Source organism: Chenopodium quinoa, unplaced genomic scaffold (assembly GCF_001683475.1).
Source record: "Chenopodium quinoa cultivar QQ74 unplaced genomic scaffold, ASM168347v1, whole genome shotgun sequence".
NCBI classification, from domain to species: Eukaryota; Viridiplantae; Streptophyta; class Magnoliopsida; order Caryophyllales; family Amaranthaceae; genus Chenopodium; species Chenopodium quinoa.
This window is the reverse complement of record NW_018744887.1, coordinates 25,631-52,425: the sequence shown is the minus strand read 5'-3', so window position 1 is coordinate 52,425 and position 26,795 is coordinate 25,631. Positions and strand designations below refer to the sequence as shown.

Below are 26,795 nucleotides of genomic sequence, written 5' to 3'. Positions count from 1 at the left end.
TCAAAACAATTAAATTAAATAATTGAAAGAGAGATATGGGACCAAACCCTCAGAAATTAAAACCTTTCACGTCTAGGGCGAAGGCAACTTCGAATATGGCTAGGTGTTTCTAGATCTTGCGAATGCGAAATTTTGTATTAAAAAGCAAAGTATTAAAGGAAGAATGAATGTTAAGAAAGTTGATGAAAAGAGATGAATGCTAATTGATGAATAAATTGTGAATGAAGAGAGTTGATAAAAACTTAAGAATAAAGAGAATTGGTGAATCTTAGTGTTGATGATGATTGAAAACGGAGTTTTTAATACGATATTTATAGAGAAAATCATCCAAAAAAGATAATTTATCAAAACAGAGTCTGACGACCACAAAACCACCTTGGTGCCAGGACCAGTGGCTAGCACCAGGCGCCAATGGCTGGCGTCTGGCGCCAAGGCCTGGGGTTGGACGCCAATTTGGATTTCAACGCGTTTTCGAAATCTGATAAATTTCCCGTACTGGAAGATAAAATAATATAATTTTAGTCGAAAATGCTATTTGATCTAAATAAAACTCTGAAGAGTCCTAATTGAATTAAGAATGAGAAGAACCTTCTAGAATGTTCTAGAAGACCAAAACCATTCCTAATTGCATTAGGAATGATAAATCATATTAGAACCTCCCCTAGATCATTGGGCCGTACTTAAAACTCAAACCGAACCCAGTTTAGTAAATTGGCCATAAATTCCTCAATATTCACCGGAATTGGGCTTATAATATATCGTTGGAAAGGCCTTTGCAAGCCCCATCCAACTACACCACTATTTGACCCATATCATGGACCAACCAAACTGGATTGGCTGTTTCTTAAAATAAAGTTTTCAAAAACAGGAAGAAAAGAAAAGAAATAAAATTTTCCGCAACACTAGACCTTTCCACACTTTCGTTTCATTCGATTATGATTCGACGTGAAAGGCACTCATCACTGGGTTTGGTTTTGGGGAGACACAAATGGGTGTCTATACATAGTATCTTGCGTTAAATAAAAATTATAATTGAATTACATAATTGTTGGTTGATCACTTAAGCCAAGGCGAATTTAATTAAATAAGAATAATGACATTACAATGTAATTCCTACGTGAATTAATGTTTGTAAATAAAATCAACTAACATAGTTTTTGGTATCGCGTTGCATATATTGTTTGGTGATGAAATTGTAAAAAGGGAAGAGCTAGTAGAGGTCGTACTAAGGCTAGGATGATGATTCCCCTATAAAAGGAACATAATCTTAGTACCCTCGCTCCCGAACTCATTTCTGGTTTATAGACCAATTTTGGCACGAGTAAACTTATGATTTGTGCTAATAATTCCATGAATTCCACATGGAAGAAAGGCATGAACGAGGTTTATGAGTTTTTCCTAAAACTTATTGGCGACACCTACTTGTTTCTTACAAAAAAGTATAACGATAGAATCAATTCTAATTCAAGGTCCCCCAAACAGTCAGGAATTCAAATCCTACTACACTCTAACAAGTGTACAGTCCTAGGCTTTTAAGTGGCCAAAGGCACTTAAGGAGAGTACCTCTTACGATGGGACCACCCTCCTTACAGCTACCGAAAACTGAATGGGTAAGAGCGAGGTATGAAGAGCTTTTATTCCTCGATGAACGACGATTAAGAGCTTTGCATCATGTAAAAGTCTAACAAAGGCGCATTGCGTGTCATTTCAATAAAAGAGTCAAACCTAGAAATATAAAAGAAGGCGAATTTGTACTAAAGGAGGTTAGGGGTCCACCAACCGATCCAAGAGGGAAATTCAAACCTAATTGGATAGGTCCCTACCGCGTAATTGAAATCCTATCAGGAGGAGCCGTCAGATTAATGGATATCGGAGGAGATGAAATTCGCCAATTAATAAATATTGATCGACTTAAGAAATATTATATATGAAATCCGGATAAACTCGTTCACTCATACAACCATTTTTAATTAGCATTCAATTGAAATATTCAAAGTATTATGCATTTTACCGAATAACACGGTAAAATACATAACACTTGGGGGGTAATTTAGAAATAATAAACCGCTCTAAGTGTTCAAATTTTTTCAAACATCTCGAAAAAATCTTCACACATGGGGGGTAATGATACATAATTTAAAAAAAAAGTGTCGAGACATTCGTAGCACAGGTGTCGCGCGCAACTAGAATAGTTGCGCGCAGATGTCACGCGCAACAGTTTCCGTTGCGCGCGCCACCTGATGACGAACTGCGAACCTAAATTTTAACGTTTGAATGAAGTTGCGACTTCTACCTATGGGAAAAAAGAGGATGTTTCTTAAATATAACATATACTCGGAAAAATAAAATTAAACTTTGATTTAATTCTTTTTAAACAAAGGTTTGATTAATTTTTTCATTGAATTTCTACCTAGGAGATTAAAGAAAAAAAAAATACATAATAAAAAAACATCAGAACTACGCAAAGACCTGATTTCGTAATGTGAATACATAGGCAATCTTTATGATTCGGTCATATCAAAATGTAAAAATATAAAGCTCATTTTATTTCATTTAAATTTCAAATAAAAGAGAGACGTTGTTGAACTAGATTGTAAACGAAAAAAAAAAACATAGTAGTGATTACACTTTAATCAATTTAAAGCTAATGGCGAAACTATGTAACACTCTAAGGTTTTACTATGTCCTCAATTGTGACGGACGATGGAGGAGTAGTTTCCATCGCAGTATTTTCAGAAACCTTAGAGCTTTCTCCTACGCTCTTCTTCTTAACCCATACATTGTTCTTCAATTTGGGAATTGGGGTCTTTTCAACCTTTTTTCCCTTTTCCGAAGATTTTGTTAGTCCTTTTTCGAGTTTGTTGCGAAGGTTCCTTGATTATCACACCTCGTTGTGCGGGTTTGGAGGGAGCTTTCCTTTTTGTTTCCTTCGAACGCGCCTTAGGAGATGAGAAGTCTAATTTTCTTCTCACCCCTTTGTTTTGGCCACTAGGAGGAGTAGTGGTGGCCGAATGCATCAAGGGCTTAGGTTGATTGCGAGCCGTGACGGTTTGATATTGAGATCGAGCTTTGTTTAATTCGCCCTTATCCGCCGCATTCATCCAAGTTTTGTAAAAGGAAGATAATGCAATACTCGCAGTAGGATGTTGTACTACCCATCTAATAAGACTTGACCAATACTCCATCCAACGAAAAATTTTCTCGGGTCTATAAATCACATCTTTAGGGGCATCACAATCTTGCAGGGGAAATTGTTTCATCCCGTATTGTCTCATTACCCTGCAAGGAAAAATATAAGTAGTATTGTAGACACCCAAATGTGTCTCCCCAAAAACCAAACCCAGTGATGAGTACCTTTCACGTCGAATCATAATTGAATGAAGAAAAAGTGTGGAAAGTTTAGTGTTGCGGATAGTTTTAATTTCTTTTCTCTTCTCTCTGTTTTTGAAAACTTATTTTAGGAAAACAGCCAATCCAGTTTGGTTGGTCCATGATATGGGTCCAATAGTAGTGTAGTTGGATGGGGCTTGACAAGAGCTTTCCAACGATATATCATAAGCCCAATTCCGATGAATATTGAGGAAGTTATGGCCAATTTACTAAACTGGGCCCGGTTTGAGCCTTATGTGCGGCCCAATGATCTAGGGGAGGGCCTAATATGATTTATCATTCCTAATGCAATTAGGAATGGTTTTAGTCTTCTAGATTCTTCTAGAAGGTTCTTTTCATTCCTAATTCAATTAGCATTGATAAATTGACTTTTGTTGACTTTTTAGAGTTTTAATTAAAATAAAAAAGCATTTTCGAGGAAAAGATACGATTTTATCCTCCAGTACGGAAAACTTATCTAATTTTCAAAAACGCGTCAAAAACAGGTCTGGCGCTTGACTCCAGGCATTGGCGCCAGCCATTGGCACCTGGCCCTAATAAGCTGGTGCTGGCGCCAGCTCTGTTTTGCATGCGCCAATCTCGTTTTGCGTGCGCTAAGTGCTCTGTTTTGATATTTTATCTTTTTGGCTGATTTTCTCTATAAATTACGTATTCAAAACTCCGTTTTAAGACCTAATTCACCTACAATCAGTTTTCATTCGCAATCATTAATTCTTTAATTCTCTCTTAATCATTCACCAATTCTCATCAAGTTTTCTTGATTATTTCATCTCTCTCTCTTTCTCTTTTTTAAACTTGCTTTTTTAATACAAAATTCCGCATTCATTAGACCTAGAAACACCTAACCATATTCGAAGTTGCCTTCGCCCTAGACGTGAAAGGTTTTAATTTCTGAGGGTTTGGTCCCAAATCTCTATTTCAATTATTTAATTTGATTGTTTTGTTTATTATTTTCCTTGAAGTTACTAACGCCTGTATTTTGTAATTAGAAAAAGGTACGAGGCATCAAAGTAAGTACTCTAATGGTTTTTATTGATATTATGATGTATAGATCATGTTTACATTGTTATTATGATATTCCTAGTATCATGTTTAGGAAAAAGGTTATAATATCAAATATGCTTATTATGATACCTGCGATGCCTTTTATGTTCTTCCTAATATTTATGATTGTTAGTATCATGTTAGGGTTAAGGATTTGATCTTTATTGCTTAGTGACATGCTAGGGTTTGTTATTAATCTTGTTAGTATCATGCCTAGGATCTTGCTATTATTATGCTTTAATATTAACATGAACATGATTATGATTATAATTGTTATAATTTATGATGACTATGAATATTATTATTATAATTATTATTATAATTATTATTATAATTATTATTATTATTATTATTATTATTATTATTATTTTGATGATGATTATTATTATGATTATTTATTATGTTGCTTGATTATTTATTTTTATTGCTTGATCACGCTCTTTTATGCATGTTTAAAGGGAATTAGTACTTGTAATCACACTTAATAATATAATTAATAATCTTGTTAGGGTTAATTTGATTATAATTCAAGTGATCGCCAATAATAGTTTTATTTGTGCATTAAAATTCAACCAACATAGATAAACAGGTTTAGGGTTAATCTTATTGATTGCATGTTAATTAAAAAGCGCACATGAATACGATCAGAATAAAGTAGAGACCTATTATTAGGGCAGGTTTAATCTCTTTTAGGTTGGATTTGTACCTTCATCCCCGAACCCTTATTTGGTTCTAGACCTTATGGAGTTGACGATCTCTTGGATCGTTAAGGGGTGTAACCTTCTCCTCGTGAACGGTTTACAAGTTCCTGAAACTTGTTGGTGACTCTTTTGCTCTATCTTCTTCCCTTTTGGACGCCACCGTACTTTAGTGCATGATCACAGTGGGGTTCAAGCTAGGGGTTAACGCTTGAAATTTATTCCCTACAAGTACTAGATAGGCCTAAAAGCCTAATGTAAGGGCAATTGAGACTATTCCCAATCATACTATTAATGTTCCACCAAGGAATCACAAAACGTATGTTAGGAACCCCATGACAGAAAAACGACGTCCATTCCTCTTCATTCTTATGCTTATAAAGGATTCGACGTCCAGGGAATGTCCTTACTCCATTAGCCTCAAGGTTTTGTGGCTAATCAACAATTCGCAAACGCTACATGAGCCAAATCTACAAAAAAAGAAAAAAAATCAATTTGCGATTTTTATACAAGCAGGTGGCGCGCGCATCAAAATCAGTTGCGCGCGCCATCCGCGCGCAGCACAAAAGATTGCGCTGGTCATGCCAGCGCAACTTCATAACTTGCGCTTTCAAACGACGAAAAAAAACGTACGTGTAATAGGAGTGGACTTCCCGTGAAACCGTTTTTGTTAGGGTCTCCTCTAAGGCGATTTAAACATAGAACGGTTTTCGCCAAAGCCAATGGAGTGGGTGAATGACATCCCTCTATTTGCTCTACTATGGACACCATGGAATATTCTCTGTATTCTTTGCCTATCCTAAGTAAACAATTAACAACAAGACAATAACATAAAGCACGAATTTTAAAGCGTTGTTTAGTCATGTTGTCACGAGGGGCGACGAAGTGTTCAATAAATTGAATTAAGTTCACGCATTCTTCAGTTCCTATGTTGGTCATAACATTGTCGGACAAGTCAAAAAAATCTTTAGAATATAGGTTTGGGATCTGACAAGGTAGGCGAATAAGTCACAGGGAGAGTGTTTGTAGGGAAACCTAGCAAGGCCTCAAACTCACCATGAAGGGGGACAATTTCGTCCCCTCTAAACAAGAAAAGATGGTGGTTAGAGTCCCAATGGTTGACCGCGGCATGAAGAAAATCAAAGTTAACCACTAGTTGCATATAATTCAATAAAGGGTCTAAGTGGTAAATTTTGAAAGTTAGTTTGTCCTCGGTTGAAAGGGAAGTGACCCATTGCTTCAAACGTTGTTCAAAGGTCTTTACCATTGTTCAAAAAAAATAGAGAGAATAAGAGTTTAGAGAGATTAATTCTTTATAATTTCTTATTTTACTAAGCAAATGAATGCGAGATGATCAAAAGCCTACACGAAACCACGTTTAAATAGACCCCAAGAGGGGCAAATTTTCGGCAAATTCGGCTTAAAGGAAAGTTCACCAATAGGCCAGGTGGCGCGCGACATCCGCGCGCAACTGATTCACATGCGCGCGACGGTCGCGCGCAACTCACGCAATTGCGCGCGTCTCGTCTGTCACAGCATGTGAGGTGGATTTATTTCCGTATTTTGGCTCACATAATGATGGAATCTTCACGAAATCTTAAGACGAATCATACACTTGCCTTTTAACCCTTTGTGTCCCTTTTCTTACCTATTTTCTTATTTTCTTTTTATTTTCTTTTTTTTATTATTCTCTTTTTATTTTCTTTTTTTTAATTATTTTCCTACTTTCTTATTTTCTTTTTTATCATTTTCCTACATCCTTATTTTCTTTTTTTTTTTCTTTTTTTTTTCTCTTTGTTCTTCTTTTTTGTTTTCTTTTCGCTTTCCTTTTTTTGAGTTTTGGTTATTTTTTCGAGGGAGGTAAGTCGGGAACCCTTTCCCTCCCTCAATTTTTTTTTTTTGCTTTTAGTAATAAAAAAAATAATAATAATGTACACATGGAAACAAAAAATATAATAATGATGACATATCTACAAATGTGTCATATGTACAACAATGCAAAAAAAAATACACATCTGTTTCCTAAAATAAACAACAATATGTATACAAAAGGAATCAGGGTGCTTGGCGACTACTAGACGGTTGCTGCACATTTTGCAAAGTCCAAAACGAAGATTAATACATGAAATGTAATAACTTCGTTGAAAAGAAAAGAAATAAAACTTACCGCGATCATCCGATGATCACGACATGATAAAGTCACGAGGGCTCTCCGATAAGCAGTTCAGAAAGCACGTAAAGTCCTCGCCATGTCGTTCACGATTTCCCGCGGAACCTGTTCCAAGAATACAAGGACAGTTAGTAAACAAATGTATATGAAACAAAAAATAAATAGAAATGTTTAAGTAGATATACACAAAAGACATACCGACTCAACCGTCTCAGGTACAAACGGTATCCCCTCATCATCCTCCGCTGCTGGAATGGTCTCACGAATTACCGATCCGACAGAATCGGTATACGTGATCTCCGCTGCAGGAGGCACCCAACCACCTAGCTCGACCCGCTAAAATATACATGACAAAATAAACAAAAGGGTCAAAGTTCCGAAAAATAATAGAAACAAGGAAAAGAGAGAGTTAGAGTATTAACCGGAACAAAAGCCGGAAAAGGAGTCAGCCTGGATGCTATAAAAGACGGATAAGAAACCTCCGACAGCACGCTGGATAACCAATGATCGCCTGAGCTCGATCCTCGGTAGACAGCAAGTTCTGATGTAACATCCTGATTGGAGGATCCGCAGGTACCAAAGGCTCCTCGGACGAAAGTTGCACGAACACGATCGCCGAAAAACCAAGCCTTTGTCCTATGGAGCACCGAGAGTCCCGGATAGAGGACCCAGAAACGGCAACGAACCATGCCAGACCGGATAGCATCAGGGACTCCGATGATCAAACTCCAAGGACGGAGATCGATCTATAAAATACAACCACATGGAAAATCGTCAAAAAATAAATAAAATCAAAGAAAGCACATGTAGTTGGAATACTCACCGACGGACGAGTCGCCGAAAGGATCCTATGGCGAAAGTCGCCGGCAGAAGTGGTTCGTCTCTTCTTAATCGCGACCAATCAATGGCCGATAGGAAAACGAGCAGCCCCAAGCACCCTGGGGGCTAAAAAAGGCAGGTACGAGCATCCCCAAGCCTGAAACCGAGAAAAGATAAGCCTAAAGGAAAAAAGCAAAAGTAATAACCGAAAGAAGCTTAAAACACGTACCTCAAGGATACGACCATGCCACGTAGAGGGATATCTGAGGCACCTCGGTAGCTGCCGCGGAATCCATCACCCGGGTCGCCTTGCCCATTGTTGTAAGCATACAGGCATACAACACCTCCGCCCAACTCAGGTCACCGACTTGCCCTAAATCACTGAGGCAAATAAGTAACCCAATGGCGAAACGCTCTTCTCGATCACTCAAGATAGTGACGGAAAGAACGTGAGCAATGTATATCCAAGCCAGCTGATCAGGTGTACAATGCTAATCAAGCTCGTCAGCCGACAACTCATAGGCAAGAATCGAGTACGGACAAGACTGCGCGTACACATGAAGGGCCGACGCAAGACGGTCCCCCACAAGGTCGCGCAGTCTCTCGTCTGACCCCTTAACGAACTCTATGACTACAGGCTCGCCTCCAAAGGAAAACTCGTAATCATAGAGAAATCAAAAGGGGTAACCGTCATCTCTCCCCATGGAAAGTTGAAAGTGTTGGTGGAATCCCACCAAAACTCCATCAATCCACAGAGGAAAGCTGACGATGCAGGCTGACTCAATAAATCCCGAAGAGCCGCCAGCTGGGAGTCCATCCCAGAAAGTGCTACAATCTCCTTTGCCACCTCGGGTAAACTCTCAAAACGGGCTCGCAGGTCACCAAAGCCGTATAAACGCATGCTAGGCTCACTCTAAATAAAAGAATAAAAATAAAAAAAAAACGATTATGGCTTAAAAAGGAGAAACAAAGGCACGAAAAACTCACAATGCCACGCCACCCTCTGATTGAAACATGATGGTCTGGGTCCCACTTAAGGACCCTAGGTTCCCAGTTTGGAGGAGCTTCCCAAACCACATCCTCTTGGCGGCGTCGATCGACCGCGACGCGTCGCTCTCGAACCTCCTCTCGAGGACGGGTCACCCTCTACCGAGGGTGAACTGCCTCGTCAGGACCACCTAGAATCTCCTCGGCATCGACAAATGGAGGCAAGTCCATCCTATGAAGGATAAAGTTTCTTTAATTAGTTTACTTTATTTCCTAAACTAAACTAATATACGTATTCTAGACCCATTTCGGCAGCATAACAGCTGCCGATAGGGCAAAACACAAAAATCGAATGCCACCCATACTTGGGGGCTACGATACGTGCAGTTAAACTCAGTAAATGGGGGCTTCTAACACCCACAAAAGCCATCCTATATCAGTTTCAACTAAGTATTCAAGGGATTGTATTTTAAAAATCCCAAAGAATCAACTACTTCTGGACGAATAATAGTAATATAAACATGGTTATCGTCTACCAAACAATTTTGAAGTTTGAACATGGCAAGAATAAGCAAAGAGTATGTTTCGCGCCATTTTCCAACAATTCAAAATTCGTGAAAATGGATTATGAAAGTATTATTGGTTCCATCACTATAAACTACTTCATAATCAGCAATTATAACCAAAATGAGCAAGAAAAAGCAATTAAATCACGCAAAATTCGAACAAAAAGAGCAAGAACGAACTTGAACAAAGAAATGCTCATACAAGGTTCAATACTTAACCATTTTTCATGAAATTTGTTGCAAAACACTCCTCAAACATAACATAACAACATGGAACAAACAATTTCAAGAATAATGGACCGAATCAAAAAACCCCAAATTCGAAATTTAGGGTTAAACGGTTCAAAAATCGTCCCCAATTAAGCCTGAATTAAACGAAAAATAGCAAATAAAACTTACATTGGATTATGGCAAATATGAATTAAGGACGAAATTTGCTTCCTTTAGCTTCGAAAATCTCAAGAAACCGAGCTCTTTAGAGAGAGAAAGAGGCGAAAATAGATGAAGGAAGGAGAGAGAAAGCGAAATGAAAAATCGCGTTTAGCGATTTTCTTTTTTGCTGAAGTGAGTGTCGTGCGCAACTGAATCAGTTGCACGTGACAGATACCAGCGTAACTCAGAAAAATGCGTGCGCCTGGCAGCGCGACCCACAAATGACCGGAATCTTGATTTTGATTCGTTTGACCATTTTTAACGGTTTTTGCTCGTTATTAGACGTAATGGCGCGCAAATTATCAAAATCTTTTTAAATTGCTTTGCATATTGTAGTTTGTTTTCTTCTTAGTTAGTTTTTTGCATCATTCTTGCATGCACACCGTGCTTTGTGTCTTCCCCAAGCATACGTTTTGAACGGTTTTCGTAAGAGTGCCTTAAGACGTTCCGTGGTGGTGCTTTACGTAAAAGCACCCCTAGACAGGTTTGTCATTTTACTGTACCGACATTACATATGTCCGTGTTTTCTTCTTTTTTCACGTCCGAAGCAAAAAGGAAGACGTTTTCATGCAACGTAAAAATGCAAATGGTGTATCTTACGGCGCAAAATTGTACGGCGTAGGTGTTGAGTAAAATTTCACTTCAGCCCAAGCTTTGCGAGATCTACCTCTTGGAACTAAAAGGTAGAGAATTATTGTAGGCGTTAGCTCACGAGTCGACAGGCGCGCCGAACCATCAGGAACATGCACTTCTTGAATGGGAGCAAATACGGTAGTTAGTGCGCTTACTTACCGGACAGTTAGGGTGTTGAATCACCCCCTGTATAAAGAAGCAACGAGACGATGTCGCGCCTATGTAGTCACGTGCCCCCAGTCCTCAGACACGTGTACTCATCTTGTGGACAAAACTGCTGAGAGAGTTGCTGACTTTCTTCCCTCTCACTGGATTTGGATATATGCCTCCAGTCCTAAGACATGTATTTTTATCTCGTGGACATCCGGCTCGAATACCAGACCCGACTCGAATACCGGACCCTTTCGGCTTGAATACCGAAAACCCCTTTTCACCTTTTTTACTTTGTTAAAGTCAGGCTAAAGTTTCAATGACATATCGAGGGACTTTAGACCAACGATAACACGATTGAGAGGAAATCTTCCCCTTTTATCCTTTTAAAACCAATCTCTTCTCATGACTTGACATCACCCATAACACCTTTACTTGTAAAAGCGTTCTACAATTGCAAAGGATCAATCTAGATTCTTTAACGTGTTAAGACTAGGAAAAACTTTTTCTAGCCTGAATAGCTACTTGTTTCAAACACTTAGCGAACCAAGGATTGTTTTGACATCCTTAAACATTACTGAAATATTCTCTATCCTTAGAGAACTTCACAGAATGAGTCTCGGATTTATTTCCTTAACTACTTTGATCATCGTCTATTCTAGACTTGATCAAAGTGGGGGCTAATTGTAGACATCTACTTTTGGCCTCCTGTCCCGATATGAAGTACAATGACGATAAATAAAACCATCTTCGTGTTGGATCAAAGTGAAGAATACTAATTGAGAACTGGTTAAGCCACAAAACACAAAAGACTAGCCCAAATTAAAGATAAAAGCTAAAACAAAGGTCCAATTTACTAAACTCGACCATAATTAGGCTTAAGCCCGTGCTTAAAACCCAATAATGACGGATTTAGGAGCGCCTAGGTTAAATTTTAGTGCTGCCGCAGAAAAAGCCGTGCGCATCTCAAACAGTCGTGCCTGGCTGCCACGCGCAACTAATTCAGTTGCGCACGACACCCAGCGCAACCTCTAGAGTTGCGTTGCGGAAGATTCAGAATTATACGGAAAATATAAAATCGAATCTTACCATAAAGCCGTGCGCAAGACAATTAGTTACGCTGCCCATAGCAGCGCAACCTAATCACTTGCGCTGGGATGCCGCGCGCAACTCATCCTGTTGAGCGCGATACCTGCTGCGGCAGAATGCTCGTAACCCTAAACCTAATCATTCCCTATAAATAAGAGCTTTAACCGAGGCTTAGACAGACAGAAAATAACCTAAAACTCTGGCGAAATACTTGTGAACTTGTGCAACCTAGCCCCTCTTGTCCTAAACACTCACCCCTTTTGATATTTTGTTACTACGGAGGAGGTTCCCCAACAAGAAGAAGTCCATAAGTATTCTAAACGGAGATCTAGCAAAGAGAAGTGGTAAATTCCCGAGCACTTAGTTAAATCACATTTATTTTCTTGTTTAAAAGAACTCTAATTAATTAATTAGTGTTGTTTGATCACCTTTAAAATAATTAATTAATCAATTCCACATAGTATCTTGCGTGATAAAGATTAGAACTGAATTAAATAATTGTTGGTTGATCACTTAAGCCAAAGCAAATATTGTTTATTTTCTTGTCATTTTCACGAATTTGATTAAATAAAGAATAACGACATTACAATGTAATTCCTACGTGAATTGGTATGTGTAAATAAAATCAACTAACATAGTTTTAGGTATCGCGTTGCATATATTGTTTGGTGATGAAATTGTAAAAAAGGAAGAGCTAGTAGAGGTCGTACTAGGGCTAGGATGACGATTCCCCTCTAAAGGGAACGTTATTTTAGTACCCTCGCTTCCGAACTCATTTCTGGTTTATAGACTAATTTGGGCATGGGTAAACTTATGATTCGTGCTAATTATTCCATGAACTCCACATGGAAGAAAGGCATGAACGAGGTTTATGAGTTTTCCTAAAACTCATTGGCGACTCCCTACTTGTTTCTTACAAAAAAGCGGAATGATAGAATCAATTTTAATTCAATGTCCCCCAAACAGTCAGGAATTCAAATCCTACTACACCCTAACAAGTGTAAAGTCCTAGTCTTTTAAAGGGGCATGGGCATTTAAGGAGAGGACCCCTTACGATGGGAACCCCCTCCTTACAACTTCAACCATTCATTTTGATGTGGGAAAGAGGATTGTCAGGATAGAGAAGCAGCTAGCTCAAGTATCAACTGAAATATCAAAAACTGAAAGCTATAATGAAGAGAAAAAAGTTAAGAAGAACACTGAAAAGAATTTTTTTTTTGGAGATAAATTTTAAGAGAAGAAATCATGCTATTATTATATAATGCATTGTCCACGGTAAAACTATGTACCTTGTGATCAATTTTCCATTCACTCAAACATAATACAATCTCATCAGCAAGAGACACTCCGTCAAAATGGGGGTGTTAAGGCCCCAAACTTAATTATTCTCTTTTGCAATTTCCAATCAATATCAACCCAAAGAGCTGCTATGCACATATATTCATCTTGAGTATGCTCACTTCTCCAATTATCTGTTGTAAAGCATATTCTGCCAGGAGCCTTTTGCAAATCATCCATAATAACTTGTTTCTCATCATTATAATATTTGAATATATCTCTCCTTATGGTGTGCCTACTAATATTATTAAATTGGGGGCACATAACTGAGATCATATACCTAAATCCAGGTTCCTCCTCACAAGTAGCTAAAGAATGAGCACCCGCCACAACATAAATCCCAATAGCTCTACGAACATCCTCAAAATTAATACTAGGATTTTTTAATGACAAGTTGCTACTACCACCCACTGATGGAGTACCAAAAATGCAAAAATTTCTAATGTCATAATTCAATCGTTTAGGAAACTTGCCTATATGTCTTGTAAGATGAGATGTGCCACTATTACTATTAGCACTCATTACAATCTTACAATGATTATAAGTAGCTTTGACACTCCCACCTTTTAAGACTTGTCTTTTCATATTTTGCCAAAACAGGGGAAGTTAACTTCCTACCTTTAGAATTAACTGGAGAGCCTTGATTATTGCAAAGAAGTTCATCTTCATCATCCAATACATCTACAGGTGAATTGACACTCCATTCTATGATTATTACACACAACCTGTTGAATTAGGCCGAGAAAAAAGAATTTAATACTACATATACAATTATACTCAATAGCACAACAATATAATAAGCACAAGAAATCTATAGAAACAAGTTGAAACTAAATTATACAGTTTTACTAAACAAATTAACAAAGTTATATATTAATTAATGGATTACAAGACTTACAACCCCATTAAATACTAGGACTATTAAGAGCCATAATATGAACCTTACAAGTTGAATTCGCTGTCAAATTAGAGTAAAAGCAAATAAATTCACATGATATTATCTAATTTAGTTCACATTAGTAAAGAAAAACAATTTAATAATAGAAAATCAGACAATCATTCAACCAATTACCTAATACTAGATAATTAGAATTACCTCGCTATTCATGTCGTACTGTGGTAGATCTTGTGCTTTGAAAGATTCTACCTTTCACTATGATTAGTATGATGTGATGATTATGAACTATGAAGTAATAAGAGATGAAAATGTAGATTGTAGATCTAGGGCTTTTTTTGTTTATGTTGTCGAGAGAGAGATAAATGACACTCAAATACTCAATTATACAAGACTCTTCTAGATATCTACTTGTACTGAGTATATTTTAAAAAAGAAAAAAAAATTCTGACTTTTTGTAAAAAAAAAACGCTGATTTAATTTGCAAAACGGGCTGACGGGCCGGCTCGAACTTTAATTACTGTTGTCCATGCCCGCCATTTCTGCAAACGGGCTGGGCCTAGCCCGTCCATTAATAAAAAAAAATTCTGAAAACGGTGTTTAGACCCAAATTTTAACGGGCCAGACGGGCCGGACTACTCATGAACAGCTCTATCAAAGCAAACCCCCAAAAGTTTGAAATTGCTGCATAACTTCACTTCCTTGCTTCCTCCCTCCCTCCCTCTTCACCATCTAAGAAGACTGAAAATGTTGCAGCACCCGCAGCTACACCAGCAGCAGCAACTACAGCAATATTCGCAGCAACAATCGCTGCAACAACAGCCGCAACAACAGCAGCAGCAACAACCGCAAGTTCCGGCGGAAACAAGCGAAGATGCACCGCCAAAGCAGGTAGCAATGGCAATGGATAGATTGGGGCAAGCCTCTCGCCTTATCGCCGACATTAGGATCGGGGCTGATCGCTTACTTGAGGCATTGTTTGTGTCAGCTGAGTCTTATCAGCCTCAAAAAACCGCCAATTTAATCGTCAAAGAAGAGTCTGCGATGCGTGTTCACCTCCAGGATCTTCGCAATATTGGTTCGTTCTCCATTCTCTTTACTTCACTAGGGTTTACTAACTTTACTTTATTGTTTTGATTTTATTTCTTTGATAAATTTAGGGTTAATCAAAGCATTGGAATTCTATTGATGATTTACATTTTGGGTTTTTGTACTGTATTTAGTTTTGTGTCATTCAATAAAGTTTCAAAATTTTGAAAGAGAGAAAAAAAAAATACTACGCATAAAATTATGTATGTTCAAGCTAGTATTATGTATTTATGTAACAAGTGGTACTATTTTTTGAGTGTTATAATTCTGATTTGTTCTTATATTCTGCTGATTTCTTTTGTTCATATCAGGAAGGCAGCTTGAATCTTCTGGGGTCCTCAATGATGCGCTCAGATCACGAAGCAACTCTTGGGGATTGCACATGCCTTTAGTTTGTCCAGATGGTGCTGTTGTTGCATATGCTTGGAAGAGGCAGCTTGCTGGCCAGGCAGGTGCATCTGCAGTTGACAGGACAAGGTGAGATAAGGATTTAAGTTAGCAATAAATATTGTAGAAAATGCCTTATCTTTTTTCACATTATTTATTGATCATCTCATTCTTTCTTTCTCCTTTAATTTAAGGATTGTTGAGTGGCATGAGCTAGATTTTTAATCATATAATCACCTTTTTGAGCTAATTTTTGGTAACACAAGATTTCATGTCTTAGAATCCAAGGTGAGATACCTTGGTGTATGCTGTTTGCCAATGCTATTGTGTAGGAGGAGACTAGAGTTGATTTTAATTCCAAATTGGAGCAACATAGGCAAAACTTACAATCTTGGGTGTTTAGACTAAGGCAGCGCATGAGTGAGTAAATGAATTGTAGTTTTAGCCTTACGAGGAACTCAAATAGGGATATACATATAGTGATGTTAGATAATAAGAAGGCTTCCACAAGCGAGTTTTTGAAAGTGAAGTTATTAACAAAGATGTGACCTACATGATTAAGTCATTTGCTGAAATGGAGAGCATGAAGACAAGAGCATACCTTTGAAGTGAAAGGGGATATATTTTTGGGCGACTTAGGTTACATTGATCAAAATAATTAAGGATCACTTTAGGAAGATGATAGTAGTAAAGATGCGCGTATGTTGAGATGGACGTATGGGATCCCCTTAAAGGATAGAATTAGAAATGAAGTAGATTTGTGGACATTGAGGATAAAATAAGGGAGAATAGATTGCAGTGGTTTCGACATGTTAAGGTGAGATCAGAAGACACTCTTGTAAGGAAAGTAGAGAGTTGAGAAAATGGGGAGCTTAGAAGAGGCTAAGGAAGATCATACCAGCATATGACTAGGATAGAAGTTAAGGACCTTAAGAAGCTGGAATGTTTGGATTAACAATAGCCATAACTTAGGAATGTTAGGATTAACAAGGGACTTAGTGTTCATTTCACGTGATTTTCTCTTATCTTGTCTTATCTTTCTAGTCTTGACCTTATATACTTGTATTGGACTTTTGCTGGTCTGCATCTAGGTCATCGAAACTAAAGTTTGGTTTCATCTTTAAACTTCACTTAGTGCCTATATAAGTTAAGACATGATTTACCTAAGCTTTACTCATTTTTCGTTCATAAAATAAAGTAGTAAGATTCAACCAATAAGGCCCGGTTCACTTCACTTTATTTTTGTTGAATTGAAATTATTATTACTAATTTGGAACTATATTTGCTGAACTTAAGTTATTTTTACTGAACTGAAATTATTTTTGTTGAATTGAAATTATTTTTATTAACTTTGTATTAAATTTCTTCTTTAAAGTTACTTATTTTTACAGAACTGAAATTAATTTTATTGAACTAAACTTATTTTTACTGAATTGAAATTAATTTTACTGAATACTATTTTTTTAATGTGAAGTGAATAGGGCCTAACTAATGATAAAATAATTGTATGGAATAACAACTGAGTAGTACATGCAAAAGGAATAGATAAATTAGAACTATTCTAAACCAACTCTTAATGTCCTAACCAAGAATAAGATATATACATGAGGAGATAACTACTTGCTGGTATCTAATTCTCTGCAGATTCTGTCCTGACGTCTTAAATTACTTCTATACTTTCACTCCATCCAAAACCTTATAACCCCAATAGCCAATAAAAGTTCAATTCAAAAACATCATCTTAAAGCATTATAAAACTGAGCTTTTGTAGCATTTAAAAACTCCAAGGATTGAGAGTCAAATTTCAGTTAAACTAATTATGCTTACCAACAAAAAGACAATCAAGACGCAAATACAGATGCAGCTACATAAACCAATAAACTAACATTGCTTTAAGAATTAATGTGATGAAATTGTTTCAAACTTCTTGGTTGAACCAAATGCCTAATCTTTTGGCTCATACTTTGATTCATTTCTTTGATTTTTGAGGGACTATTGTGTGGCTAGTGCCTAATGCAATCATCATTATGACTAGGTTGCACATAACTATGTCCCTCTTTTGATGGCATTACTTATATTGGAAAGATGTTGTAGCTTAAATATAATTAGTGTGCATGGCTTATATGGGTATAAGACCGAGATTAGTGGTTGGTTAAGTAGCAAGACAACATGGTCCAACTAGCTTTTTTCAAATGTTACATGTTTTACTTAGTGTTATGATTAGATTTTGGCAACACGGAATGTTGTAGATTTGTTAGGACTCATGTTACTGAAAAAAGGGTTGCACAATTGAGAAAGCCCCATGATGAGCCTAAGCCTCAATGTAAATCTTCATTTTCATAATATCACGTATACGTAGCAAAGTTGTTTAATGGTCAAAGATGTGCAATGGAGACCATGTAAAAACCAAGAGGGTCAAACTTTTAGGAATGAAGTATTAGATTATGCTTCATGTTATGAGCTCTTAGAAAGTCAAAATAAAATTGAACCAAATTCGGCCTATGTGTGTGTTTAATTGTCAATGAAATACGAGTCATTGGGCAAATGAGAAACTATACATGTCTAACTGAGAGATCCAAGGACCAACAAAGATCCAAAAATCTGTACTATGAAGAAAATTTTAATATCATGGAGTGATAGCTTCAACAATGAGGTTAGAGAGAGTTCTACATCCGCATCCCATCAAGATCATCATATAATAAATGCCGATATACAAAACGAGTAAAAATAAAAAATTGATGTGATTAAGTTTTAGCAAGGTAAATTCAAAATAGGAATAGAAAATTAATCTTGAAGAATGGAGTGTTTTCTACTTATAAAACTCTTAGAGTGTTGGAGGGTGTGATGCTTTTACTTGAGCTAATAATTGTGATGCCTTGTTTTGGATCCATACTTTTAATTATACTGTATATGTCCCTGAAATGCGTTAGGTACATGAGACCGTAGTTTCTGCACATTCAAGTTAATTGTCTATTAAATTGCATATATTAGTGCAAAGGGAACTTATATCTATCTTGTGATTTGTATGTTCAGGTGATGGAAATTATCAATATGTACCATTTTATATAGTCTAAAGGGAGCTTATAAGTTCTTATCTAGGCATAAGTCCTTTGTGGCCATGACATTCTCACCATGTTCTTTCTATCATAATGTTTCTAACTAATCATTTTTTCTTGTTTGCCAATGATTTTTCTGCCATTCATCTCTTTTAATGTTGACGAAGGTTAAATCGGTCGCTACAATCTAACTCTCAATCAAACAATACTTATACGAACACCCTATAACCAAGTACAATGGCAAATAAAGGTTCGGTCCACGAGGAACGAGAGTAATTGCAAATTAATCTTAAACCTAATCTAGTTCGAAATCAATGAAAATGGTGTTCTAAAATACTACTAATAAGATGGAATAAATCAATAAACTAAGACACTAGGGAGAACGGGAATCCGCCTAACCATTGGTAACTAAGCAACAAGGAATCACAGAGATAAACGGGATATGCAAAGACTATAAGTCTGATCAATATCATGTGATAGGAAGACAACGGGCAATACTAAGCTTGGATTTCTCATGCACTTAACATTACTCGATACATAATCAAACCATATTCAATAATGAAATACTCAATTCACAATCTCTTGTTCAAATCAAGAATATCATGCAATCAAATTCAAGATTCTAGGTTAGCTACTCCTATTATAATGAATTAACATGCAATCGCATATAATCAATTTAATCACAATCCGTTTATCAAAATCAATCCTCAATTACATAGGTTACCTAGGCCGGGTTTCATCCCGAAACCCTAGCTAGGAGACTACTCACACATATTCATAATCAAAGCAATAATGAATTCCAAAAGCATAATAAATATAAACATGAATTCTGATTAAGGAATAATAAAGCTTGATTAATAAACAAGAATGAATAATACCAATTGTATTGATGCGAATCAATGGAAAAGTTCAGAACTTTGATATCCGTCGTCAATGAATAAAACAAAGAATCTTCGCAAATCTTGCTTCAAATCAATCCAAGAAAACTAAAATCGCTAGAATAATCTCTAAGAAAACTAATGAATCTCTAATACTAAGAACGTTCTCCAATAACTCTCTACAAAGGCTCTCAAAAACTATCTCTAAAACTGTCTCCAAAGTCCTCTTAAAGTCGAGCCTTATATACGTCTTCTAATTCGGAGAAGTCAAGCGCGCAGTTAACCCTGGATCAGCACGGCCGTGCTGTATTTGGCACGGCCGTGCTAGCTTGTCAGTAAGTAAACCGGATTTCTTCTTCAATTTGGCACGGCCGTGCAGCTTCCTGGCACGTCCGTGCTAAAAATGACACGGCCGTGCTGAATATGCTCTAGCACGGGGCTCGTACTGAAGCTGACACGGGCAAGGGCAACATCTGGCACGGCCGTGCTAATGGCCTGCACGGCCGTGCTGGTGCGTGGATACTGACACGGCCGTGCTGCCTTGCCTGGGGTTGCTTGCTTATAGGCCAGCACGGGTGTGCCTATGGTAACACGGCCGTGGTGCCTGTGCTATGTAGTCAATGCACGGCACTTGAACTTCCTTAACTCATCGGACTTCGGTCAAGGCTAGCTCGGTTACGCATCAAGGGCTCGGGATCCGATTAAACTCGGTTGACATTACCTGAAAACACATCAAAAACAAACCGAAAACCCGTGAAGCACGTAATATGGGGAACGTAAGCATAACAAGGTAATAATCGGCCAAAACGGCCCCAAATACATCCAAAATCATCCTAAAATATGCTCTAAAGCGCGCCCTAAAGTGCGCTTGTCAAATGTCTCATACATGAACCAATAATTCTGCCATCACTCATATTTCTAGCATTATGTACTTTAATTGCACAATTCAATTTCAAAAAGGTGCCTATTTTAAACATTGTTTTTGGTTTTTCTTATTATCTTGCTGATAGAGTTAATTGCATCAAGATAATGTTCAGTCTATTACTTGTTAATCCTACTGAATTATGAGTTATCCTTCTGCAAATTGCAGACTAGCCCTAAAGTCATTCGCAGATCAAAAGCGAAGATTTTTTCCTCATCTTGACTGTGAATCATCTTCAAAGAAACAATGTGTTTCTCAAGAATCATTGGTCGAAAACCCAGAAGAAAGTAGTAATTACAGGACACTAACTGATACTTTAGAAAGTCTGGAGAAAGAAGTGCCTGACATGAAGATTTACACTTATGAAAGGTTAGAGTGGTTGAAGCGAGCTTCTTCACTTCCTGCGTCAGCCAATGAGGATGCCTTTAATACGTCAATGGCACAAGCCTACCATGGTCCAAGTAGTTTAAGACCTGAATCTCCGCATGTCTCCTCAGATAAAGTTGCTGTGGTTGAATTATTTATTCCTTCTGTCTTTAGAGCTGTCGTGTCCCTTCACCCTGTTGGTTCTACAGATCCTGATGCAGTTGCCTTCTTTTCACCGGATGAGGTAGTCAGCTTTGCCATGGAATATTTACATTTATACTTGATCATATGGTCTTGCACAAACATGGAAGTGACACACATGTAGATTTGGTTGTATATTCTCGCCAAATGATTTTCTAAAAACTATATGTTTTCAATCCTGAAATCGGACAATCATAAAAAAACAAAGCTTAAAATTAAAAAAGGTTTACATGTAACACATATCAACTTTGTATGAGGAACATTATTTTCCATATAGTTAAGTGGCTGAATTTAGGCAGATTGGTTGAGAAAGGTGCCTTTATTAGGAACATGTCGTAGACAGTGACCACAGTGTGTTGAAAATAAACATATTATAAAAGGTGGTTATTATCTGAAAAGCTTCTTTCATCAAAACAGATGTATGTTCTGTTCAATTCCTCCGAAAATGCAAGTCCTTTTGTATGGTAATTTCAAGACGAATATCATCTTGCAACCAAGAATATGCCTATTAAAAGCAGTGTACAAAGAACTGTATATGTAGCATCTTAATTGTCTAGTATGTACAACACATGATTACAATATTATCTTATATATGGGTCATGATTTTTGATTCAATAATTAGACGGAGCCTGTTTTATTATTTTATGTGCTAGTCTTGGTTGCATTCTAAGCCTGCATTAGAAAAATATTGGGATTAGTGAGTTACTAAGGGAAGGTTTCCTGAATACTGCTAATAAGATCCATCACAACAACTCTCATTGTAGCTGTGTGGGCTTAGTATAGTTGCAAATGTCAAGTAGTGGGATCCTCATGTGGCAGGTGAAATAAGATAGACACTCTGAGACCTTAAAAATGATACTCACTTATTTTGCTTGTAATTTTGCCTGCTGTGTGCTGATACAATGCTGAGCATGTCTCTTCAACTTGTGTTATACTCTTCCGCACTGTATATGGAGTAAATGCTGAAGAAACTATAGGAAATAGGACATAAAGTTGTAATAAAAAATTTCTAAGCATTTAATGTTTGAGACCACTTGGCCGTGCAAGCTGGGTTACGGCTCGTTCTTAATGTCATAATATGTTTTATACCCCTCTATATTTTATTTTTCTTTTCTTTTTTTCTTTTGGTGGGCTTAAGGATTTACGCAATTGCTGCTTGTGATTATTTATTTTTTCTTTTTTTCAATATTTCCTGCCCTTCTGAATTGCTTGTGCCTTACAAAATCTTTGGTATAGAGAGCTTTAGGTGGCGTTGAATAGTTATAATAAACCCTGATAAAAGATAAGGTACTACTTTGGAAAGCAATCATTCTGTCCTGTCTGTGATTGATTGTCACATATGCTGGTTTGGGCATGTGAGATGTCAACCTTAGGATGCACTGGTAAGGAAGGTGGAGGGTTTATGGAAATTTCTAAAGAAACCGAGGGAGGCCTAAGGTGACTTGGACTGAGGGAGGATCGTTACTTCACGGAAACACCATTAAAAAAGTGTTTGCAGGAGTATGTTGTACTGGATAGAAGTAAATGGAAGAAGAGGTCTCTGTGGATGACCACAAAAGATAGATTCTTGATTTATGCTGCCAACCCCATCCATATGGGAATAACATTTTGGATTTGTTACTGTAGTCATGTTGCAAGTTAAGTTACATGGGGATTGGGATAGTTGATGCTAGATGGAGCTATAATTAGAGCCTCTTAGGTTCAGGAATTCATACGCAATGATAAATGATGTCACTAGCAGTTTGCCAACAAATGTTATGTTTACTGTTAGAGAAAGGTGAATTTTTTCTATATTCCTAAATTTGAGACCTTATTTGACAATTTCCTTGAACTTTTGATTCCCAGTAACTGGTGCTTGAATTGAGTTCTACAATACCAATGCTGTGTTGATTTGTTGCTGTTGTGTTCAATCATTAGCACTTTAGACTTTATTTTGAGATTCTCAGAGTGCTGCTGCTTTCTCATTTGCAGGGAGGGAGCCATGTACATGCAAGAGGTTCATCACTTTATAATGCTTATAGGCATATAACGGTAATTTATCTTTTGTCTACAGAATTCACAATGCTATTATGTGAAGGGTTATTTAGTTAAAACTTTTCTTCCCCTATTTGCAGGAATTTTCTAATATAGCTCTACAACATTTCCTTGGAAATAAATCTGAGATGGCTCTGTATCTTCTTCTGGTATGATTAATTTGTTCCTTGATACACTGTAATGTCTATTAGCATCCTTTGTCCAATATAATTCTAGGTTTTACATTGTTTTACTGATTATGATATGTGCTTTTGAAGCATTGGATCAGCGGCTATCAGAACCTATTTACACAAGCATGCAGGTGATAATGTGACCAAAAACAGGTGTTTATTTTCTCTCTTTGCTTTGTCTGACCTTTGTTGTTTGTCTATGTAGCAAATGTGAAAGGATTATCTCAATGGATAGACAATCAGCATTATTATTGCCTCCTGTACATCGTCCCTACCAAAACCTGCTTGCTGCTAAGGCGGCATCAGGTCTGCTAAAGGATCAGACTTCAAACACTGGGCAAGTGTATCATGTTAGCTGCTCCCCACCAGATGTGTAGTGTTCCAGTTATATTCTAATGTACTTAAGACTGGTATGAAAGTTTCCTGAAGCAAACTCTCTGGAGAAAATAACATAGTTTAACTCTTGTAGAAGGGTGATTGACTGTTATTGAGCTATTGTACAAAAGAGGTGAAGGCTACAGCTTTAAAAATCCAAATGCAGGACGCAGATAATGTGCTACACCATCATAATAGATGGTGCTACCGAAAGAAGTATAGCTAGTTTTCTGCAAGTTCTATAGATTTATTGCCTTATTCTCGCTAATCACTTTTTTTTTTATGTGTATTTTTTTTTTGTATTAATTTTTGTGTACACCCTCTTATTTGAATATAAGCTGTAGTATTGCCTCAGTATTAGCACCTTCATTGGACTTCTCTGTACGGCTTAAAACCATATAAAGTCTTTTTTTTTTTTTTTGCAGTTGATCGCAAACTCAGACATCACTTTCTATGTAAAACTCAAAAGCCCTATTATTTTTGAGGAGTATGGCCTCATAGTGGGCCTTTATAGAATAGAAATATTTATAATGCTCTTATAGGATTCTAGATTTGGCTAGAAGAATTGATAATGGTTGCAATTGCAATGAATGAAACATCAATTTAAGTATTTCTAGTGATTTATTGTTTGTACTCCCCTGTTTTTATTTAAGTGTTTTAGTTTGAGTGGAAGTGCCAATAAGGAATCTTATTTACTAATAATAGTATTAGTAGGTATAGATTATATAAAGTTGATATTCGAAAATTATGCATTGAGATGATTCTAATAAATAGTTAACTACTCGTATGATTATATTTAATTTAATATATGAAATACAAACACTAATCAAATAGGTGCCTGTGAAATTGTGAATAGTGTCAATGTCAAATTAGACACTTTAATAAAAATGAAGGGAGTAACGTGTAAAAAAACAGCCTTTAGCTAGCGGCTAGGGCTTTCGAGAGTGGGGGAGCGGCTGGGAGTGGGAAGGGGTTTCAAGGAAAGGGGATTGTGATTTAGAGGGAAGGGGGAGGGTGATGACAGGGGTGGGGGAGGGTCGACGAGAGAGGGAGAGATGGGTTGGGCAGTCCGGTGGAGGAAGGGAGAAGGGCTAGGTATTCTGTTTTATTTTTTATTTGTTTTTTTCCCCAATCACGGCTTGATTTGTGTTAAGTGATAAATCACATCCATATACGATTTATAGGTATGTTTATGCTACACTATAGTTGCTTTTTAGGTCTTTTAGTCGCTTATCAAGTCGCAAATGCATAACTTGTTTGTTTTATGCTCTATTACGCTTCGTTTGTGTTTTTCTAATGTTTTTAGGTAGTTTTCATAACTATTTAGACATTTTATTTCATAGTTTACAATGAAAGAACGAAACGTCGATGAATTGAGGTCATTAAATGAAGGATATGTATATGTGGAAGCTTAGTTCAAACATTATAAGCATATGAAGTGATAATAGAATCTATAAGGGTCTCTATGCATCTTTCGGGATTGAATTTGAGTTAGAAACGAAGAAAAGTGATGGTTTACGAAGTATTAAAAATGACCTTTTTTCATTCTTTTGATCATAACTTGAGTTCTACAAATTGGATTGCAGCGATTCAAATTGCGTAGGAAACTAGACTTGACTTGAAGAGATTTCCAATGATAGGTCACACACTCCGATAAACAACCTAAAACTGAAGATATAGCCCCTGAAAGCGATCCTGCAAAACAGCGATAACCAGCGCGCCCGCAGCTCAGGCAGCTACTGGTTCAGCCGCTTGACGAGGGGAAAACTAGGTCGTTATCTAATCTTCCCTCGGTCAAACTAAATTTATAAACACTTAACAAACCTAAATACGAGTATAGAGGCAAGTCAAGGGTCAAACCCAAAGGAACGGTAATGTTCAAGCACTTTCAATTATGCGCCTAAGATAAGTCGAAGACGAAGGTAAGAGAGAATATTAACAACTAACAAAACAAGTAACCAAGGAAATAAAACACTAGGAACGGGGATCAACAAGTAATCATGTCAATTGCAACAACTTGGGAAGAGCATGCCAATCAAAGGTTGTGAGGACTAATGATAAGAGCAATCAATAAGAATCAAAGAGCTATCTCCTAATTGTTAAGCTAGGGTTCACTATGAATAACAAACTAAGAGAATCACAATCAAAACCAATCGATAATTGCAATTCCTAAATCAATTGTTCATGTCATTAGCAATTACAATGCAATCTAGCATAATTCTCAAGGCCTAATTGAATTACACACATGCAAACCTTCACTAATCACTTTAACCTCAACAATTAATCAACACAATTCCCAAATCAATCACAATTAATCAATCATACAAGTTTCACCCAATTCCTAGCCAAACAACTATTCAAGAATCATCATCTATCAACTAACAACTATGGAAATCAAGAATCAACAAAATATCAAGAACAATTACACTAATCAAGCATCAAACATCAAAATTAAACCAAACAAACATGAAATTAAACAAAGCAATAAGGTGAGATAGAGTTAAGAATGCTCATTGATAATAGAGAAGATCTTGAACACAATTGTCACCCTTGTATCTTCAATCTCTCAATCACCATTGAAATCCTTCACTTTCTCTCTCTAAAACTACTCCTAATCTAGCCTAATATAGAGAGAAAAGCTCTCAACCTAAGAGAGAAAACTATTCTAATACTAAGAATTATGTGAATGAATGATAATAATAACCCCCAAAAACAATCTATAAACAAAAGGAGAAAAGAAACTTAAAATCGTAAAAGACCCAGAAGTCCGCGCCCTCGGATAAATCGGCCACGCCCGCGAACACCTTGGAAGCCGCGCCCGCGGCTAAATCCCGCGCCTGCGGGGCCAAGGCCTGCGCCCGCGGGAAGCCCGCGGCCAGCCCGCGGAGAGTTACTGCCCAAAATGGCAGAAATGGGTTACGGCAGATTTGCAGGGCCAACTTTGGAAGACTGTAACTCACGATCTAGGAATCTTATGAAGGCGTGTCACCTATCATTGGAAAGCTCTTCAAGTGTAGTTTCCAACCCAACTTGAATCACCTCAATCTGATCTGCAAAACTCGAGATATGGCCGAAACAATGCACAAAGGTCCTTTTTGATACTTTG

General features: G+C 37.2%; 1 protein-coding gene and 1 long non-coding RNA gene across 5 annotated transcripts; one reads left to right on the top strand and one right to left on the bottom strand.

Moving 5' to 3' along the window:
- Positions 1 to 7,081: 7,081 nt before the first annotated feature.
- Positions 7,082 to 14,592, bottom strand: LOC110705908. Of its 4 annotated transcripts, none has more exons than XR_002508140.1 (8): positions 14,413 to 14,592; positions 13,935 to 14,041; positions 9,109 to 9,340; positions 8,351 to 9,034; positions 8,126 to 8,278; positions 7,725 to 8,048; positions 7,501 to 7,638; positions 7,082 to 7,407 (listed from the first exon to the last, which is right to left on the bottom strand). It is a non-coding gene; the product is annotated as an uncharacterized LOC110705908 (long non-coding RNA). The 4 variants fall into 4 exon arrangements; XR_002508139.1 differs by having other exon boundaries at positions 7,100 to 7,217; positions 7,300 to 7,407; positions 8,351 to 9,340; positions 14,413 to 14,591; XR_002508138.1 differs by having other exon boundaries at positions 8,351 to 9,340; positions 14,413 to 14,591.
- Positions 14,593 to 14,802: 210 nt separating this feature from the next.
- Positions 14,803 to 24,367, top strand: LOC110705907 (mediator of RNA polymerase II transcription subunit 27-like). Its single transcript, XM_021883823.1, has 7 exons — positions 14,803 to 15,289; positions 15,612 to 15,777; positions 20,712 to 21,153; positions 23,082 to 23,141; positions 23,225 to 23,293; positions 23,402 to 23,445; positions 23,520 to 24,367. Exons 1-7 carry the CDS (start codon positions 14,959 to 14,961, stop codon positions 23,689 to 23,691), a joined length of 1,284 nt encoding a protein of 427 aa, XP_021739515.1. The 5' UTR covers positions 14,803 to 14,958; the 3' UTR covers positions 23,692 to 24,367.
- Positions 24,368 to 26,795: the final 2,428 nt, after the last annotated feature.